The 21781-nt window shown below is 36.5% G+C and overlaps 1 protein-coding gene across 4 annotated transcripts in view; it reads right to left on the bottom strand.

The window, feature by feature from the left end:
* Positions 1–275: 275 nt before the first annotated feature.
* The window catches only part of SMAD2 (SMAD family member 2), an 84366-nt gene continuing 62860 nt past the window's right edge, over positions 276–21781 (bottom strand). For all 4 annotated transcript variants that reach the window (XM_066353404.1, XM_066353402.1, XM_066353405.1 and 1 more), the window contains 5 exons: positions 17390–17443; positions 15334–15546; positions 12674–12811; positions 12351–12495; positions 276–8619 (listed from right to left, as the gene is read on the bottom strand). In XM_066353404.1, the coding sequence (XP_066209501.1) occupies positions 8496–8619; positions 12351–12495; positions 12674–12811; positions 15334–15546; positions 17390–17443 (674 nt within the window). In that variant the 3' untranslated portion in view covers positions 276–8495. The remainder of the gene's footprint in view (positions 8620–12350; positions 12496–12673; positions 12812–15333; positions 15547–17389; positions 17444–21781) is intronic.

The following is a 21781-nucleotide window of genomic DNA, read 5'->3' as shown; positions in this document are numbered from 1 at the left end:
AACAACTCACATGGCTTTTTGTTTTAATGCTAGGAAAAATGTTCACTTGTCAAAGGCAAAAGTACTATTAACACAGAGAGCAAACAAGGTAGAAAGTGAAAGCATGTACAGACACACAAATATATATAAAAGTTGACCAGAAATCACAGAACATTTAAGCAGTGTTTTCTTTAGAACTGGTTTGTTTTTTGTACTTTAAATAGACTAAAATATTTGGTGTGGGTGGGGGGAAAGGAAATCTTATTTCACAATTTTAAATTAAAAACCAGCTGTAATAAAGCCTCAGCTCATTGTTTAATTTTTTTTTAAAAAATGGAACCACATCATACTTTTGACAATCATAGGATTAAAGCTTACAAAGAACACATCTACCATCTATATCACAGTGCACAGTGCAGTCTCTGAAGACTACCACAGGGAAACAAGAACACACTCTGTATCCATCACATTGCATTACAAAATTAATGCTGTATTAGAAAATCTCACCTTCTGCGGTCGGTGTTCTAGCTGGTAAGCACCTGAGGGGTAGAAGGCTATCAGAACTGAGGGTACTGCTCAGTCTGGGTCAGGACATCCAATTCATTCACCTGCAAGTGGCTGCTACCTTTAGTATTCTCAATAAAATGTTTATGGGGAATATATATAATACCACATTTTGGCTTCTTGAGCAGGGTAGTTTGGGGAATGTAGTAGAGGATGGAGCACCAAAGGCCGTATTTTCCCTCATGGGAAAAGAATTCCACAACACCACTCAGTTTTAATTTACTGTGAAATTTTAAATTACAGATTACATTGAACCCCATAGAGATGTGATTGGTCCTCACATATACATACATACAGGATCGGAAGAACTTAGTTATCTAGTTGCCTCTTCTCTCTCATTGAACTAGATAGATAACTTCCTTAAATTTCTAAGTGTTAGTCTCACCACCATGGTAATGAGTGACCGAAGGAAACATACCCAAGTATCAAAAATGTTGACAGCCACAAAACAGTTAAATTTTGCCACAACCATTACACATTTAAGGGAGAAGAAATCCACGAAAACCTAGGGTGTTCAGCTCCTACTGGGGTGCCTGGGACTTTCCTGGGTTTAGCACTGAAAGTCCTGCATGCAGAGAAGCCCAGTCCCTGGCACACAAGGGCAGTTGCTTACCCTAAAAATACCACTCACTCCTCCCTTGGTATTTCTAGAGAAAAGATAAAAATTTTCAAGAGCATAAGGCTACCTATGTGGGTATCAGCTCAAAAATACTTTTAGGACACCTGCTAATGGCTAATGCCTAGGGAGTCCATAAATATCTTATTTAATGGTATCAATTAAGAATAGTTGAGTACTTGAGCCATTTTGTGAACAGTGTATAAGAGTTCATCTTTGCAACCTGTTCTCAGACAAATCCTCTAAAGGTTCTGTTTTTGTCCAGATATATAGTATTTTACTGTATCTTTTCAAAAATTTCAGAGCTGAATGAATAATCCAGTTTGAGGTGTCTCTTCTATTCTTTTTTTAAGTGAAAACACTCATTGCCAACTATTTCCCACATTCTTGCTTCACATATTGAAAAGAAAACTGGAGGTCTTTCTCTTAGATTACTGAATCACGTTACTTTGAACTATGCTCCACCAGAAGCTCTGGCCTTGGGGAAAGATGGCAAAAAGAGTATTCTCAGATATGAACATTTTTATTTTGCCTACAGTGCTGTGATCTTGTCCAACAAGTGCAGAAGTGCTTTCATCTTAATCTCTCCAGTTTTCTTGTTTTGCCACCTTGTAGAAAAACCGTTAATGTTACAGCTTCACTATCACTAATCAAAAAAGATACAAATATTTATGCCTTAAAGGTCAGGGTCAAAAAAAGCAAAAATAAAACCTGAGATAAAGGTGGTCTAAAAAATGACCAATTTGGGTTCTGCATTTTGCCAAGAAACTTATTTTTTAATTTAAATTCATGCTACATGTGATAATTCTTCAAATTTAAATTAATCTGTGCATATATTAGTTACATAAACCAACAAATGGCTACATTCTCAAAGCAGGTACAAACATAATCACCAGAAAAGACCCTATTCTTTCTCACCAATATTTTTTGAACAATCCAAGAATGTAAATAATAAAAGTTACAGATATTTTCTTGGGGACTTAATTAAAAAAGGAAAATTTCTTTGGAAGAAGAGACTTAAGGACTTCTCTCTCAACAGACAAATGTTGAGAACCAACTCTATGCTACAGCATTATAAAGGGTAGAACTTAATATAGAACCAGAAATATGGCCAAGTTCGCTAGTGACTAACATTGTAAAATAGCCAAAAAGCTTTAAAGCCACAGAAAGAACAGTATAGTGTGAAATGGAAAATGTTATTTTTATAATTCTAAAACTTGACCTTTGTTCTGAAATTCATACATTATGGATTTCATGATTCTATAAATTATCACCTTTAATTAGAAATAGGAAGTAAATTCCTAACCCCTTGCCCCCAACTCAAAAGAGAAAACTAAAAATTTTGGAAAATTGTTTTTTTTTTCCAGAGGGTAAAATATTATTTTTCAGTAAATTTTACAAGAAAAATCTGAAAGTCCTCTGTGTATAGTTAATGAACCTTCTCACTCCCATCATCCTTATTCTTCCAAGGGGTTATTACATCCCAACTAATGGCAAAATTTCAGTCTATTATGGATCTCACAGCAGCAAAACAACTGATACTGAAATTAACTGGAGCCAATATACTCTTGTCAGATTTCTGTGAATCAGAGATGGCCCAAAGAACTTTGAGAAGTCCATTTCTGTTGAGCACAGCTAAAAAAATCAGGTCTGCATCATCTTCGGGCTACCCTTAAATACCAGAGAACTGAACTTGGTAAGTGGTACTCCCAGGGTATCTTAAGCAGCTATCTTACACCAAAGAGAAGCGAATTAAAGGTGGTAGTGGGGCCTCACTCTTAACACTGAAAAGCAGTTAACCTAAGTTAGTACCTTCCAGAGACCACTGAATGTATAATAATTTAATGAAGGGGTATACGGCAGAGCTTTATTGGATGTTAATGAATTCCAGTTATGATTCTTAATTATCATGCTGCTTAAAAATGGCACACTAACTGAACTGCCACATTAGGACTCTGGCAGAATAAAAAATTTATTCTGATTGTCCATGAAAGGAAAATGTCTGCAAGCAAATTAAGAACTTCACTGAAATAACAGAAGCATTCAACATTTTAAAAATATATGCAGATCCCTACTGTTAAGGTTTCTCTATGAAGTGTACATGTATGTATATAAAAATCAATACACATACATTATATAATTTATTTCCTATTAAAAAGATTTAAGGCAGTTATTCTATCTATAAAGTTAGCTATAATATCCAAGATAAAACAGTTCCTACTCAAGAAATTATGCGAATACATTAGACAAGAAAGTCCTTATCATAAAGGCCATCTAGATCTAGTCTAGGCCACATTTCACCAAAGAGGAATTCCACACCAAGAGCTCATTTGTTCCTCAATCCCCATACATAAAAAGTAGTCTGAGCAAAATACTCATGGAAAGCTTGAAAAGGAAGATGTAAAAGAAATTCAATAGTAGTATTCTGACTACCTTTAGAGATCACACACTATCATCATGACTCTTGATTATACAAAACACAACAATCCATTATGCTTGCTCCAAGGAAACAGGGCTAGTATTACAGGAAAATCATTGGTGCAACTGCCAGAAAAGTTCATAATCCTAAAGCTAAGTTAAACAGAATCTGATGATTTATGTTATTTGCTAGTTATAAAGATAAAAATGAAGAGAATTTCTTGTTAGTGATTGACCAATTTGAACAACAGCAACCTTCATGAAGAAATTAGACCCCTGGATATGAACAGCACCACCTTTTTGGTCTTTAGTAAAAGTCAAAGGAGAGAAACATTCTAATGTACGCAAAGCAAAGTTGGCAAGGGAGAGGGCAACCAGCTAAACCAGCAGAAGCGCATGTCAACTGAAGCGAATATTAAAATTCAGCTCATAAATATGAAGAACTTAGAAAAAGCTCACACAGAAAATAGGCAATAATTTGTTATGTCTACGTATCAATGCATTAGATGGAGTAAAGAAAAAAAATATCATGTGTTTCTATGTCCACAGACTACTTCGTTATCTAGAGATGTGGGGGTGGGGAGTGGAGGGCAAACTGTGAAGCTGTAATGTTTGGCTATGAAAGCAAAGACTGTCCATAAGACAAATTTTAAGTACAGTGAAGACTGTCTTGTATTACTTTATATCCCACTATCAATCAAGAGGGTGCCTATTATTGAGTGAATGTCCAAAGTAATTAGTTATTAAAGAAAAAAAAAGGGCAGAATGATCCTAAAAGTGTATTTGCACAGCTTTTGGAAGAGGTAGAGAAACCACCTGGGTATATACACCCTTTTATTTTACTTCAACTAGCAAGAAACTGTACTGATTGTTTTTCACTTTCAAAGTTTTAGTCTTGATGAAACTGACAATAGGTACGAGTAAAGTGAAACTACCATAATTTTAACAAAGGAGAAAATTTGACAATGTTTAAAAGAACAATGGATCGAACAAAACTGGATATGGTTTAAGGTTAAAAAGAAAATCTAGCTATTCAACAACTTGCAAATATAAACTTGGGATACAGAAAAGGAGTAACAGTACAGAGTAAGACTATTTAGCTTTCACAAAAAAGTAGGCAGATGTCCTTGCAAAGTGACAGGTCCCAAGATATGTGTAACTCCCACAAGACTAAGCTTGAAGGTCAGGACCAAAATGCAGTCATGGTTTTATTACTCAACACCTATCACAGTGGCTGGGTAAAGAACAGGTATCAATAAATATTTATTGAATTAATGTATACCATAAGGTATAATCATATACTTAGTGTACTCTCAACCTAAAAAGGAAAATTTCTTTAAGTGGGATAAGAAAAACAGAAGCAGGGTTATTCCAAAAAGTTGGCCGAAATCCAGTTGTTGTTTTTTTCTAATCTTAACCAGTGGTTATAAAGACTTTTCAACCTAGTTTTTAAACTTTTTTAAGAAAGAAATCTATGTAGAACTTTAATATAGAATAAAAATAAAGCTGCCACTGGTTGGAACAAAGTCAGTGGAAACATCACTAGCTTCCAATTTCCAAGGCCAGCTCAAAGCTGTCTCTACTGAATCAAATCCACTGCAAAAACCATCATTCATCTAAATGTGACAGACAGCATGGCCATTTATATAGTTTTCATGTTGTTAAACTGAGGAACTTACTAGTACTGTGAAGGAGAAATGATAAATAATGTTGCTAATTTAAATAAAGTCAAAATTCAACAGAGAGGACAGCTCATCACTTAGAAGAATGAAAACAACCTTTACAAAGGGGAGGAGGGGTGGTGGAAGCATGAAAGTTAATAGGCCTCTGCAAACAAAACCAATGCAAAAACAGCATCCCTTACAAAGCAGACATGGAATAAAGCTGCTGGTTGGGATCACTACTTGGACACTGCAGATGCTCTTTTGTTGGTATAGCCCAAGAAATCGGAAATGTGAACCTCCCAGAAAGCGGCTGTGTACTTGGGGGACTACTTGAATATGAAGCAGAAGCAGACAAAGCAATGCTTGTAGGATTCAACATCTTTAAAGAAACTATAGGGAGGTATTGTTTAAAAACATCTCTATCACTAATGTCAATGGGCTAATGCTGCCTTTCTGATAACCACTGTTGCTCCCTCTAATCCACTGTTGTGCTATCTGTGGTTTCTGTTATTCTTGGTCAACTGTGATCCAGAAATTTCAGAAACAATTTATAAATAAAAAACAAAAAAAGAAAAAAGCAAATGTGACCATGATCATTAAATACATTCACACAAATGTAATCACCACCATGAAGTCAACTGCTTGGCAGGCATTAAGTATGCAGTAGGTGTTTCCTAAGATGTGAGTCCCAGCTTCGTGGTGCACAGAACCATGCCATAACCGTGGAGCAGTGATCCACTACTGACAGCTGTAGCTGGCACTGCTTCACTTAATACATCAATGCCACAGTAGCTGCCAGGACCTTCTACCAGTTTCAAAGTTGTTCCCCGCCTCCAGAACTGTTCCCAAGTTTTCAAGTAAACACTTCCAAAGGACAGAGGCTTGCCTAGTATCTCCAGCAGATCTGACAGTGGTAATAACTAGGACGTTTACTCAAATCACAAGATACACTGTAGAAGTAGTAATTAGTGGGCAGCAGGAAGGCTGAAGCAAGCAGCCAGACATTACACTGTTGAAAACCTGCCCAAGGCAGATTTAAAGAAGTGACTGTTAAATGGTACTGACCTGGTGCAAATGACAAACTTCACAGCAAGGGCTTGAGGAAGAAATATTACTGAGAATGACACAAGAAACAGTCTACCACAAAATAAGGCCACCTTCAACTATTATAAATTACAGAGCCACTCTGATCCTTCAGTTTGGATCTGTGTATTGGTGTCCATATAAAGCATTCATACCTAATAATGTGTTTCCTCCAAAATGAGCCCTTGCAGCTGATGCTGTTCTCTTTGCCAGGAATGCCTACCTTCCCCTGGCTCTCCACACAGCTTGCTCCCTTCTCATGCCAAGTGTTCACTCAAGCATCTCTTCCTTAGAGATCCTCTGCTTTGCTCTATTACCCTATTTATTTCCTTCATAAAGAAGCCAATTAGGGGTGATAGTAACTGCTGTCTCAGCACAGGAGGGGACTGGATCTGTCTTGTTCACCTTTACCCAAAGGCAAAGAAAATTCCTGGCACATATAACAAGTGAACAATAAATATTTGTTGCATGAATAAAAAATTATTACAAGTCTACAAGAACACATACATGTACATACAAATACTGGAAAATGAGGAATATCTAACAGAAAACAACCAAATGCTGAAAAGTATTGAAAATGACACCTGTAGAGACAGATGAATATGGTTTCAAACAACAAGTACCTAAGGTATCTTCAAAAATATAAAAATTTACTGGAAGGGAAGGTAAAGTGGTTATTTTTCATTTCTGCTGAGATGCAAACAATTAATGTTCAAACAGCAATGACTTAACATTAGACCTAAGAATTAGCAGCTGCAGAACGGACTCCACACAGAACTTCCGAACTCTCCTCTTACTGCAGAGCATAACACATGGTCGGCTCTGAGAGTCCACCATATATTATATATTCAGGATCAGTTAAGAACAGTTCAAACTGTTGGTAATTATAAGCTAAAGAAGTTGCTAAACTGACTCTCTCCCAAATTTTAAAATTCTAGAATAATTACACAAAATGAGAGAATATACAAAAACAGATGGCCCTTAACTGCTGATCATACTTCAGTATCACTTTTCTAGGTATTTTGCAGGAGCAATTACATTTACAAAAGGTCCATTCATAAAACAATCTGGTAACTAAATCAAGTAAAACTCAAAACAAAGAGCACTAGGTCTGCTATTGAAATATTTTTAAATACCTTTAAAAAAGAGTGTTTACATCTATAGATTGGCTTTTAAAAAGGATAAATATACTAAAATCAATTGTAGTATTTCCCTGAAAATAATTACACTGCCACCTGTGCATTTTTTTATGAGGTGTCAGGATAAATCAATAGACTGTTAGGTCACACATGTCAAGTATTATCTGTTGAAATGTGTAAGACAAAGCAACTTACTCCACTTGAATTCCTACTGTACCCAGAAGTGACTGGTGCTGGCAGCACCCATACAACCATTCCTGGTGATGGGTGTCAGGATAGGCTGTTTTGGCTCCAGGACAAAAGCAGGAATTGAGAAGAGGTTTGGAAAGATATTCTGCAAGGCTTCCTTACCGTGAGATTTAGCAGTAAACAAACAAACCAACAAGAATAAATGTGTAAGATCCACTGAATACATTAAGGTCAAGGATATCAAAAGTTAATCCACTTTTCTTCCCCCAAGAGTTTATTTTTGGTAAAAGGCAGAAAAATTAGTTCTTCTACAAGGGAAATCTGCTTCTAAATGATAATTTGAAAATCTTGATATATATTATATATTAAAAAAGACACAAAAATAACGAGGAAGTGGGAACAACAGATAAGGTACTGTGTACTTTATAAAGGCTTGCCTAAATCAAGGAGCAGCACACACACACCTAATTTATGCAAACTAAAAATGTATAGAACAGCACAATACAGTGATACTGGATCATGATACATTACCTGTACACATAACTACTACTGTTATTAATAAACCTTTGGGACACTCAATTTTATGCCCAAGAAGACATCAGTAAGTCTTTAAAATCTTCTCTTCCTCCTTTATGGGAGGGTATTTCTAGACACTAATTTTCCCATCTAATATTCGAATATAGGAAATCGATTCCACAAGGTGCTTTAATTGATGAGACCTCAAGTGCTGTTTTCTCGCTTGAATTTTTGGATATAAACAGTCCATGGGGACCACACACAAATACTATGACAGAAGAGTTGTTACAGTAAGTCTTTTGATGGGACTTGATTGGTGACGAAGCTTTATGACATGCTTGAGCAACGCACTGAAGGGGATCCCATCTGAGTTAATACTTTGTCCAACCATTGTAGAGGTCCATTCAGATGAAGTTCAATCCAGCAAGGCGTACTCGTTACTGTCTGCCTTCTGTGTAAAGGAATACAAGCAAATAATTATGAAATTAAAAGAACATGACTATATTTAGCTACATGCATTAAGAATTTGATGAAGTAGAAGGTTTTATATAATAAAATCTAAATTCTTTTGAATAAGTATTAAGTTTGGATATCTACTATAATTATTTTGAAAATTTCTTAATCCTCAAAGTCTATCTAATAAGTATTCCCAATGACATTTTTCCTTTTAAAGAGATTTATAAAAAAACATTCTTTTCCCCTCAAATTAAAATTAGTAGGGTGACCTTATTATTTACCATCCAAAATGGGACACATCTACAAGAGAATGTCGTCTCATACTAATAATCATGCCTGGGCAAGAGACATAAACCAGGAATGTCCCACACTAACCAGAATATATAATTACCCTATGTATTTATCAACCACAGAATAAAAAATATTCAAATACCAAATGAAATCTAAATAGAAGAGGGCTCAAATTTAAATTATAACAAAATAAAATTCTGACTCTAGCTTATCACAGAATGTTAAGAGTTGTAGTTCAACTTTCCTGGACAAAGCCAATCAATTAACATCCTTTCCGGCAACATCCTGCAGGCTTTTAATAAGAAACACTCTTAGTACTTCAACAAAAAGGGTTACTGTCTAGGAATCTCGAATTATTCAGACATCCTGTCACTTCCATGTACTGATTTTAGTTCTGTTTTACTTAACATACAATAAAACTCAGTAAATCTCCTTGATTCTTCAATGTGACAGCCCTTCAAACAGGAGAAAAGGTCATTATTAACACTTCACCTCTAAGCAACACACACTCAATATAATTTAAAACTGTGTTTCAAAGGATGTGCATTTTTAGTAGCAGAGGGTGTCAGTGCCCCATTATTCCCCTCAGAGTTTTCAGTGTTCTCTCTAGACCTTCCACCTTTAGGTATCTGCATGTATCTGCCTGAGAACTTGGCTCGGCCCCCACGTACAGGAGACTAGAAGTGCAGTGCGGGGAAGTTCATTTCCTCAGGAGCAACCCTCCAGCCATGACACAGCATTAGCACTTAAATGCCCAGTTTCCTTTCCCTCTGGATGAAACAATTCTGTCTGTTCTTTACCATTTCCCAAAGTTTGCCTATGGGAATAAGCTAGTGACCCACCCACTACAGTAGATGGATTAATAATAATATTGGCTGCCTTCCCTCCCCTACCTCACTTTCCTCCTTCCTCCTTCCTTACCAGGGTTTCCATTTCCTAAACAAACTCTTTGCACTTGAATCCTTGTCGCAGGGTCTGGGACACACACTAAGATATTTTGATTTATGCTCATTCCTAATACATGACACAAAACAACACAACAGTCCCAAAATCTGATCCGTACAGAATCACTGCCTTGTTTTGATTTAGATACTATATAATGACTAAATGCAGCTTAAAACTGCAGGAGCACACTTCACACACTGCCTCACATTAACCATGAGGTATAGGCAAGACTGAATCTTGATCTTCCCCTCCATTCTTTTTGTTTTGTTCATAAACAGTTGCTCAGCTTTTCATCTCTCCTTTGGGTCAGGCTCTTTGACAATAATTTTGCCAAAATCTCTTTTAATTGTGATTTTGCCATTTGCTGAATTCTGGATATTTCCCAGTTTGTATTCAAGCTGGTCATTTTATTACTACATTAGTTTAACCTTCAGGAATAATTCTTAATCTAGGTCACCAAAGGGCAGAAGTAAGGTTAAGAAGGCTGTCACTCTGCCTCTTTGAGCACAAAATTGCACTTGAGGTTACTATTCATCTCCTTACCTGTTTAGCTACTCCAGTACTGGTTCACTCATTCCTCAATAAAATATGAATTCTTTACACATCTATATTTCCTTTTTACTATATTCCTGACTTTTATGCTGAGAACTGAGCAGGCAATAAAGAAACGGAAGAATAGTTTTAGAAATCCAAACATTAGACTGACCTCCTCACAGCTCCAGAGTGTCATTCAAGATAAAAGGTTCCTGGTAACTAATCATAGTTCACAGATACATGGATTTTATTTTTATCTGTGTATGTTCAAGGAAGTTTCTTAATTATCCAAAGTAGATGTACCTGACTCCATATCCATAGAACCCCACTGTATATTACTGCTTCTCACAATGATAGATTTTAAATTATCTCTGGGTTAAAGAATGGCAGAGTTCACAGTAAATGAAGGGTTGTATCATATCTCTCTCTACAAATTAAAAGTGCTCTTAGCAGAAGACCCATAAACATGGAAGTCTCCCTAACCAGTTCATATTAAATCCAACTGAATTTCTACTATGTTCTCCAACATTTGAAAGAAAATGAAAAGGTCTGACTTGAAAATTTGATAGTTCTATTTGAATCTAATTTTAATATCAACTCAGGTTCCAATTTAATATCAATTCAATTCGTCCAAAAGAAAAAAAGAACTCAGTACTCTTTAGAGGTTTCACATCTCAAAAGGGAAATAATTAAAGCAAAGAGAACTACAGCCAAGTCACAAAATGAATTATTCTAATATAACTTGGAAAAAATAGTGAGAAGTCTTCATTTTATGATATATAGGATATAAAAATATAACAGAATATATTTCCATAAAAATATTCAACCAGCAGACCTCAATCTATCTCAAATGTCATACACCTCGCGTAACTTATTTAAGATCAGGAATCAAGTACAAATAAAATGAAATAAATTCTGAAGAAGGGCCCAAATTGTGGAATAAAATAGGAATACTATTGCTGTACTATATGAATATCTTCTTAAGGAGACAAAGAGTAAGCAATATGAGCTGGAAAAAGATGAAGTATTTTACTTACAGTTCTACTCTTTAATATGCTGCAAAAGTCTTCCTTTTCTTTGATGTGGAATCCAATCTACATAATCTATATTATCCCCTGATGACAAATTTGCTTTTGTACAACCCAATTATGTAACTGTTGCCACTGAATTTAGAGAAGAGGATAAAGTTGAGGAGAGCTTTCCTTAAGTCCTGTCTTCACCACTTGGAATTGTCCGTGGGCAGATTATCAAATCTTTTCTAAGCCTATTTCCAAATAAATATCAGTCTGGAACCATTTTTTTTATTACAAAGACTGTAAGCTTAAAAAAAGAAAGGCTAGTAACAGAAATGTGTAGCAATGTTGAAAGGCATGAGATAACCACATTTAAAACACAGCATAGTGCCTGGCACCAAAACAAGTATCCTACCCTGTTCTCACTGAATCAAGTTCTGGCTCTTAACCTTATATTCAAGTATTCTCAATTTATTTACCCAGCCTTATTCTTCTGTTTTCTCTATAATCCAGGCAAACTGAACTGCTATTTTATTTCCAGAATCATCATCTGCCACACCCTCACAGCTATGACTACTAAAATATGATGCATCTTTTAGAACCTACATAATAATCTCCTACATCTCTACCACAGGCCTTCATGAGCCAGAGGAAACATTTCGCCTTCCATGAAAGGCCATAACTCTTCCTTTATACACCTATTATGGTATTTAACTATCTGTATATGTTACACTGAATGTCTATACATGTTTCAATTCTGTCTTCTATCATGACAGCACAGGAATTTGCAGTATTTTGAATCTAGAGGCCTCTAGTTTTGTTATTTCACATACAATTACTCCATAACCTCAATGAAAACAGATACATGTGAACTCCAGAATACACAAAGGAGGGAAGAAAAAAGAATGATGTGGAAACTTAAGAACTGAATATGGTTTCATACCGGTATTCTGCTCCCCACCCTTTCACGAAACTCATTCTTATGGTACACATTCTAGTTAGCTGATACACGGCTTCAAAACCCTGATTAACAGACTGAGCCAGAAGAGCAGCGAATTCCTGGTTGTTGAAGATCTTCAGATTACAGCCTATGATTGAAAAAGAAAAAAATATGTAAAAAGAGTATCAAAGTAAAAATAATTTTAAAAGGGCTACAGATATTAGAATATGAGCAGGCAAATCATCTCCTGATGCCTAAAATTAACAGTAATCAGAAAAACTCAGCAAGTGGACATGATAGGTTTATTTACATTGTTGCAGCCATACCTGGTGGAATTTTACACACTGTTGCAGGGTGCCAGCCGTATCTCTGATTACAATTGGGGCTCTGCACAAAGATTGCACTATCACTTAGGCACTCAGCAAAAACTTCCCCACCTATGTAATATAAGCGCACTCCTCTTCCTAAAATAAAATACATACACGATTAGTTTTATAATATATACTATTTCAGCATGACTTTGGAAGAGTCTTCTTGGAGGAATACTAAAATAATATAAAGTATTTAGATGACATTTTCCACAGCTATGCTTTTCTGAAGTCTAACTTTGAAACATACCACTGAATATTTTTCCAAGTATTTTTTAACAATGATTTTTATTGATTTGTAAAAATAATACATGCTTATTGAAAATACTTAAACAATAAAGCAGAGAGAGGGGGTGGGGGAAGTAGAAGAGGGTCAAGGGAAGATAAGTGGTGATGGAAGGAGATGACATGGGAGGTGAACACACAATACAATATAGAAGTAATGTATTATAAAATGGTGCACCTGAAACCTATAGAATTTTATTTATTAATGTCACCCTGTAAATACAGTCAATTAAAAGATATGTAGAAACATATATGGATACTAAAATAAAAAATTTCATACAAATTATATGCTATAAAAAAAGTAAAAGAAATTGAGTTAATTTTGAAGGACTTAACTAATGTTTGGAGAAATGTAATTTCATTATTACAAACAGCATTTCCTTAAAGATTCCAGTAAGTTAAGAAAAAAAGATAATAAAAATCATCAAAAGGTTAAAAGGGAGATCATCCTTGATAGGCCTGACTTAATCAGGTAAAACCCTTCAAAGGGACGAGGCTAACCCCTTGTAAAGGTGATTAAAGTGAGAGACAACACAAGAGAACCTCCACTGTGAACCATGAACGTGGAGGGGCCACCTGGTGAGGAATGCATGTGGACTCTAGATGCCGACAGCGGCCTCTAGCTGACGGTCTGCAGGCAACGAGAATCTCCGTTCTACAACTGACTCAAGGAAGTGAGCTCAGCACCAAACATGTGGTTGGACGAGGACCTCAAGTTCCAGATGAGAAGGTAGCTCAGATGACACTTTGATTTTCCCTGTAAGACACTGAGGAGACTCCTAAACTATGCCTGGAGTTCTGACCCACAGACACTGTGAGATAATAAATTTGTGCCATTTCACGCTAAGTGTGTGGTAATATGTTACACAGTAAAAGAAAACTAATAATAGAACCAACAAGCCAGATTTAATACATAAATACAATTCTGGTGCCTTGTTCTCTTAATGACTATAGAATATTTGTTTAAAAAATCATGTACTCAACCATCAGGAAAAATATTGTCTAAAAGGAGAGATTTTTTCAGGATATAGTCTCTGATAAAAACCACCAAATAAACTAGTAATCAAAAGTAAAAAGAAGATCTAATAATAACAGCAATCTAAAATTCTGAAGAAATGAATATGGCAGAGAAAAACCTTTTGTCTTCAGAAACCTAATTAAAAAATAGGGAAAAACAAAGCTATTTTGAAGTTGGGTGAATATGCAGAAGCCTTCCTCACCCCTAAACACCTTGGTACCTTAACAGGATTATGTAAAATTTATAAATCAAGCAAGATCTAAGAAATTTGATATGGAGCCAAGTACAGATCCCTTAAATACCCAACACTTTGCAGCATCACTGCTTATCATAGCAGGTGATGATTAAATGGAAAGAAGAAAACTATTGTTAAAAGAAGTTACTTTAAGGTGATTAGAACTACGTTCAGTTTTATCAATGGTGCTCAAACACATTTTTATCTCAGTCAAAAAAATACTGAGAAGAACCCAAAGATTTTGTTTATATGAATTACATCATTGGAAACTTACCATACTATATAATAAAAATGAGATTCAAAAAACTTAAAAATCATATAAACCCACTACATATTAGCACAAATTACGTTTATGAAAAATAACTTTTCCAAAGAGGGAAGAAGAATAGCAACGTTTTTTCTTGCAAATCTCTTTAATATCTAACTTGACAAAGTGAGCTGGACTCTCACTAGTCTATGGTTAATCTCTCAGAAGTTTTGTGCTGTCTAGCCTCTGAATACTTCACTGTATACATGAAATAATGCCAAGTGGAAAAGCAAAGAGTGTCCCAGTACCATTATAAAAGTTTTAACCTCACAAGCTTGCTGAAAGGCTGTTGGGACCACTACATTTTGAGATCCACTAAATTATTTCTTGAACTTCACTGAATGGTAGTTTTTGTTTTATGTATCTTGTTTCAGATTGATTATAAGATTTAATATATGAACTCACTGAAGGGGGTAACAAAATAGGAGATGTAAACAAACTGAAAATAATTGATCATTTGTTAAAATTATAAACCTAAAATCTGAAGATGAAAATTTTATGGCTGTTAGAGACTCAGCGAAGGAGTTATGTCAACATCTATTTATTGAAGGACCTCCCAGTAACAAGGGTGCCAAAGAAAGAGAAGTTGAAGAGAAGAGTCTGCACATGAAAGGATCACAGGATCTATTCAAAGCCATGAAGCTGTGCACGTACACTGACAGAGAGAAGGCAGCCTTTTCTGCACACAATCTCTCTATGTGGTAAACCACACATGTTCACATTATGAGTATATGGCATTGGTTTTTCACACAAGGAAAAAAAGAAAACCATACCTATATGTCTTCTTGTCATTTCTACCGTAGCATTTCGGTTGACATTGGAGAGTAAACCTAAGCAGAACCTCTCTGAATTTGATGGGTCTGTGAAACCATCTACAGTGAGTGAGGGCTGTGATGCATGGAAGGTCTCTCCAACCCTCTGGTTTAATTCATAATAGGCTATTGAACACCAAAACGCAGGCTCTGAGTAAGTAACTGGTTGCAAATCTGGGAGGAGGGGGGACAACCAAACACAAAAGAGCAAGAAATGTGTGAATGATTCAACCAAGAATAGCTTGATTATCATCTATACACGCTCTATGCCAAACTATCCTGGCAACAGCTCAGGAACTAGACCTAGTATCTATACATTATAAACTCTAGTTTCCATACATCATACCAGATTTTCAACTTTTCAATTTCCCCCACCTTATTAAGTCATCCAATCCTCAAACCTTTTTTTTTTTTTTTAAGATTTTTTGAGTGGTCATTTGTTCTCCAAATAGTTTTACATTAGTTCCTGTTCAAAAAGAAAAACACCACGGATAAAGTAAATCAATTTGCATTAATAAAGCTAATTTTTGCTTTGGCTGGTTGCTCAGTGGATAGAGCATCGGCCCAGCATATGGATGTTCTGGGTTTGATTCTCAGGGCACACAGGAGAAGCAACAATCTGCTTTCCCCTCTCCCTTCTCTCCCTCTCTCCTGCCCATAGCCAGTGGCTTAATTGGTCTGGGCCTTGGCCCAGGGCACTGAGGATGGCTCAGAAGGTCCAAGCATGTCAGCCTCAGGCACTAAAAGTAGCTCAGTACTTGAGTTTCAACTGCAGATAGAATTGCCAGGTGGATCCAAGTTGGAGTGCATGAGGGAGGGAAGGAGGGAGGAGGGGAGGGAAGGAGGGAGGAGAGGAGGGAGGGAGGGAGGGAGGGAGGGAGGGAGGGACGGAGGGAGGGAGGGAGGAGAGAAAGAAGAGAAAGAGAAAAAGGAAGAAAGATGAAGGGAAGGGAAAGGAAGGGAAGGGAAGAAGGGAGGGAGGGAGAGAGAAAGGGAGGGAGGGGGAAAGAAGGAAGGAAGGAAGGAAGGAAGGAAGGAAGGAAGGAAGGAAGGAAGGAAGGGAGGGAGGGAGGGAGGGAGGGAGGGAGGGGAGCGAGAGGAAGAAAGAAAGAAAAAAGAATTTTTGGTAAAATGAAGTAGAATACAAGCTGGGGCAAGGATTAGTCACTGGCCACAAGAAGAAAATTTGTCATAATAATAAGATACAAAATGACGTATTTTTTATCTTTGTCTATTTTAAGATCAGGGGTTACCCTAGTTACAAAAATATAACCCTCCTCAGACAAGAAACAAAAAGTAACAAACTACAAAGAGTGTGCAAGTGAAAACAGAATATAGAATCAAAAGAATCTACATATTTCATGGGAAAACCAGGATCACATGTATTTAACTTCTATAACTTTTATTATAATCCATTACATGAAATATCATTTTAAAAAACTGACCATTTTGTAGAATTCCAATGTGTCAACTGAAGAGTAATTGTAAAATAGCAAGGTAAAATAAAGACCAAAAATAAACAAAATATTTACACACGCACACACGTGCACACACATTAGCTCTCACATGTACACAAGCCTTCCAAACCACATGCACATTTGTTATATTACATTAATAACTGCTATTACAAAGTATATAATAAAACAATACCCACAAAAATCTAGTGATAATAGGTCATAAAATTTAACATGAATAAAGAATGTTTCTATGAAAAAGCAGATTAGTTTCTTTTTCTTTTTTTAGATTATTAATTTCTTAGATTACATACCAGTAGAAGAGTTTTAGTAATATTAAGGCACATTACCAATACAATTTTTAAAAAGCACTAATTTGAACAATTACGTGGTTATTTACTGAGTTTTCCCTCTCATATATACTGCTCACAAAAAAGAGGGGATATTTCAAAATGAATATGAAGTGGTAAAATATCCCCCAGTTTTTGTGAGGAGTGATGACTAGAGAGTACACTTAAGTGATACAGTATAAAAATAGTGGGAAAAAAGTATTTGCAACTTACCCAAACTATGATTAACAGGGGAAAGAGTAGTAGGAGATAGTTCTGCAGGTGATCCTGAAATTAAAATCAATTAAAAAATAGATGTAGAAGTATTGCCAGAATTTCTGACCAAACAATAAAACTGGTTGTAAGTATCACAAATAAAACAGATAATTTATATCCAAAGAATTAAAAATATACAGTTGCCTTACATAAGTCATTTTGGAGGCTTCAGTATATAAAAGGTAAAGAAGAGCATAAATGAGCCCTGGCTCTAGCCAGAGTTCCCATTCCCAAAGGTGTTCAGTGTATCTTTCTGGAACTATTCTATGAACCATACAAGCAAATATATTCCGTTCTGTGCCCCCCTTTTTATATGCAAATAGTAACATAGTTCTAAACTTTGTTTTTATATTACTTATCAGAGATGTTGTTTCCTTAATGATTACTTATCTATATATATTTGCTGTACAGCATTACATTATGGTATATTATGATTCCATATGGATACTGGGCTATTTTCCATCTTTTGCTTTAAGAACCAAGAATTGTGGCCCTGGCTAGTTGGCTCAGTGATAGAGCGCTGGCCCAGTGTGTAGATTTCGCGGGTTTGATTCCCGGTCAGGGCACATAGGAGGAGCAACCATCTGCTTTTCCACCCCTCCCCCTTCCCCTTCTCTCTCTTCTCCTCCCGCAGCCATGACTCAACTGGTTTGAGTGCATGGGCCCTGGGCTCTGAGGAGGGCTCTGTGGAGCCTTCCACCTCAGGAGCTAAAAATAGCTCAGGTGCAAGCATCAGCCCCAGATGAATCCTGGTCAGGGCATATGTGTGTGCCTGTCTCTCTATCTCCCCTCCTCTCACTTGGAAAAGAAAAGAAAAAAGAAAAAAAGAGGACCAAGAATTACAATGACTAATTTGCATATTTTGCATACTTTCAATAATCTCTGATGGGATACACTCTTAAATGAGAAAGTTCCAAGTCAAAGGACTGTGGTTCTGTAATTTTGATGGATTTTGTCAAAATTCTCATCTATTGAGCTTGTACTGGTTTGCATTCCCAGTAACAGTAAATGGTGAGAGGATGCTCATGTGTTACAGTTAATAGGTGAGAACATGGTCTTAACAAGTCTAGTTTTAATCTGTGCTGCTCTTACGACACTGAGTAGTTTTATATTTGTTATAGTGTAGTGCCTCCTTTCTGTGAATACTGTTCTTCTCTTTATTTTTCTATTGTGGTGTTAACTATTTTTCTCACTGATCTACAGCAGGCTCTTTATGTACTGTATCAGGGATCTTAGTCCTTCCATGGTATGAGTTGCAAATATTTGGGTTATCTATCTTATGACTCTTCATCCTAATTCTGACTAAGTAGTACTTAAAACTTTTATATGATGTAATTTATCAATCATTTTGGGGGTGTGTCACATTTTGATTAAACAATGGTGACAGTGGATAGTCTTGTCTTACTCTTTTTTTTTTTTTTTTTTTACAGAGGCAGAGATAGGGACAGAGAGAGATGAGAAGCATCAATCATCAGTTTCTCTTTGCGCGTTGTGACTTCTTATTCATTGATTGCTTTCTCACATGTGCCTTGACCGTGGGCCTTCAGCAGACCAAGTAACGCCCTGCTGGAGCCAGAGACCTTGGGTCCAAGCTGGTGAGCTCTTTGCTCATGCCAGATGAGCCCACGCTCAAGCTGGCGACCTCGGGGTCTCGAACCTGGGTCCTTCCGCATCCCAGTCCGACGCTCTATCCACTGCGCCGCCACCTGGTCAGGCAGTCTTGTCTTACTCTTAACTTTAAGGGGATACTTCTGGCACTTTCCCATTATACTTATGCTGGCTTTGACACTGAGACAGAACATCGCTTATTTAGGATTTCTGCATCAATCCTCTCAAGCAATAGTGGTCTGAGATTTACACTGCAAGTGCAATGTTATGCTACTTCTAAAAAACAATGTAGAAACTGTAGGCCTTTTCTATCCTTTATAACAGTTTAAATAGCATTTTAGTCATATATTCCTTAATAGTTTGGTAGAATTCCTATGTGAAACTGCAGTTAAAAATTTTTTAGTGTTTACTCTAAGACATTTCTCTACTTCTTCTATGAAAGTTGCCTTAAGATAGCTCTATTTTTCTGGAGTCAGTCTGGTAAGTTATATTTCCTTAGAAAATTACTCACGTCTTCCAGTGTTAGGTAAACAGACTAAATCTAATCAAGAAAATATGGGAGAGGGGCATAGATACACAAAATAAGAAAAAGAAAATATAACAACAGACACAGAAGAAGAAAAAAGGCCACTCAATTCCATGCCAGTAAATTTTAAAATATATTTGTTGTAATTTTGCTAAATAATCTTATTTTCCCCCTGATCATTATTCTCTATACCTTTTGGGAAAGTTATCTAAAAAGAGCAAGACCTAGTAAGACAGGTCAGACGCCCTCGTGTGCCTCTCCTGTCCACACTTTTATAACCATATATAAAATACCTGAAAACACAAGTGAAATGGTAACCCCAAGATAAAACGGGTGAATCAAAATAGAGAAAAGGTGATAGTTAATGTTCAGAAGACAGAACAGTCTTCCATAACAAAATTAAGTTCTTTTTTTAATCTTATTTTTATTAATTTTAATGCAGTGACATTGATAAATCAGGGTACATATGTTCCGAGAAAACATCTCCAGATTATTTTGACATCTGATTATGCTGCATACCCCTCATCCAAAGTCAAATTGTCTTCCGTCACCTTCTATCTAGTTTTCTTTCTGCCCCTCCCCTCCCCCTACTCCCTCTCTCTCCTTCCTCACCCCCTCCCCACACCCCCACCATCACATTCTTGCCCATGTCTCTGAGTCTCATTTTTATGTCCCATCTATGTAGGGGTTCACATAGTTCTTAGTTTTTTCTGGTTTACTTATTTCACTCCGTATGTTATCAAGGTCCATCCATGTTATTGTAAATGATCCGATGTCATCACTTCTTATGGCTGAGTAGTATTCCATAGTATACATATACCAAAGCTTTTTAATCCACTCGTCCTCTGACGGACACTTGGGCTGCTTCCAGATCTTCGCTATTGTGAACAATGCTGCCACAAACATGGGGGTGCATTTCTCCTTCTGGAACCATTCTATGGTATTCTTGGGGTATATTACTAAAAGTGGGATGGCTGGGTCAAAAGGCAGTTCGATTTTCAATTTTTTGAGGAATCTCCATACTGTTTTCCACAGAGGATGCACCAGTCTGCATTCCCCCCAGCAGTGCAGGAGGGTTCCCTTTTCTCCACATCCTCGCCAGCACTTATTCTGTGTTGTTTTGTTGTTGAGCGCCATTCTGACTGGTGTGAGGTGATATCTCATTGTGGTTTTAATTTGCATTTCTCTAATGATTAGTGATGTTGAGCATTTTTTCATATGCCTATTGGCCATCTGTATGTCCTCTTGGGAGAAGTGTCTATTCATTTCTTTCATCCATTTTTTGATTGGATTGTTTGTCTTTCTGGTATTGAGATTTACAAGTTCTTTATAAATTTTGGTTATTAACCCCTTATCAGACATACTGTCAAATATGTTCTCCCATTGTGTAGTTTGTCTTTTTATTCTATTCTTATTGTCTTTGGTTGTGCAAAAGCTTTTTAGTTTGAAATAGTCCCATTTGTTTATCTTTTATTTCACTTGCCCATGGAGATAAATCAGCAAATATATCACTGCGAGAGATGTCAGAGAGCTTACTGCCTATGTTTTCTTCTAAGATGCTTATGGTTTCACGGCTTACATTTAAGTCTTTTATCCATTTTGAGCCCTGGCTGGATGGCTCGCTTGGCTGGAGCATTGTCCTGCAATGCAGAGGTGGCTGGTTCGGTCCTTGGCCGGGGCACATACAGAAACAGATTGATGCTTCTGTCTCCCCCTTCCCCCTCTTCCTCTCTCTAGATTCAATAAAAATAAAAGATTAAAAAAATAGAAAAAAATAAAGTCTTTTATCCATTTTGAGTTTATTTTTGTGAATGGTGTAAGTTGGTGGTCTAGTTTCATTTTTTTGCAGGTGGCTGTCCAATTTTCCCAACACCATTTATTAAAAAGGCTGTCTTTACTCCATTGTATTTTCTTACCTCCTTTGTCAAATATCAGTTGTCCATAGAGCTGTGGGTTTATTTCTGGATTCTCTGTTCTGTTCCATTGATCTATGTGCCTGTTCTTATGCCAGTACCAGGCTGTTTTGAGTACTATGGCCTTGTAATATAGCTTGATATCAGGAAGTGTGATACTTCCCCCTTTATTCTTCTTTTTTAAGATTGCTGAGGCTATCCGTGTTCTCTTTTGGTTCAGTATAAATTTTTGGAATATGTGATCTATATCTTTAAAGTATGTCATTGGTATTTTAATTGGTATTGCATTGAATTTATAAATTG

This window comes from Saccopteryx leptura, chromosome 11 (assembly GCF_036850995.1).
Source record: "Saccopteryx leptura isolate mSacLep1 chromosome 11, mSacLep1_pri_phased_curated, whole genome shotgun sequence".
Classification (NCBI taxonomy): domain Eukaryota; kingdom Metazoa; phylum Chordata; class Mammalia; order Chiroptera; family Emballonuridae; genus Saccopteryx; species Saccopteryx leptura.
Note: the sequence above shows the minus strand (reverse complement) of the source record. Positions and strands in the feature narration are given on the sequence as shown.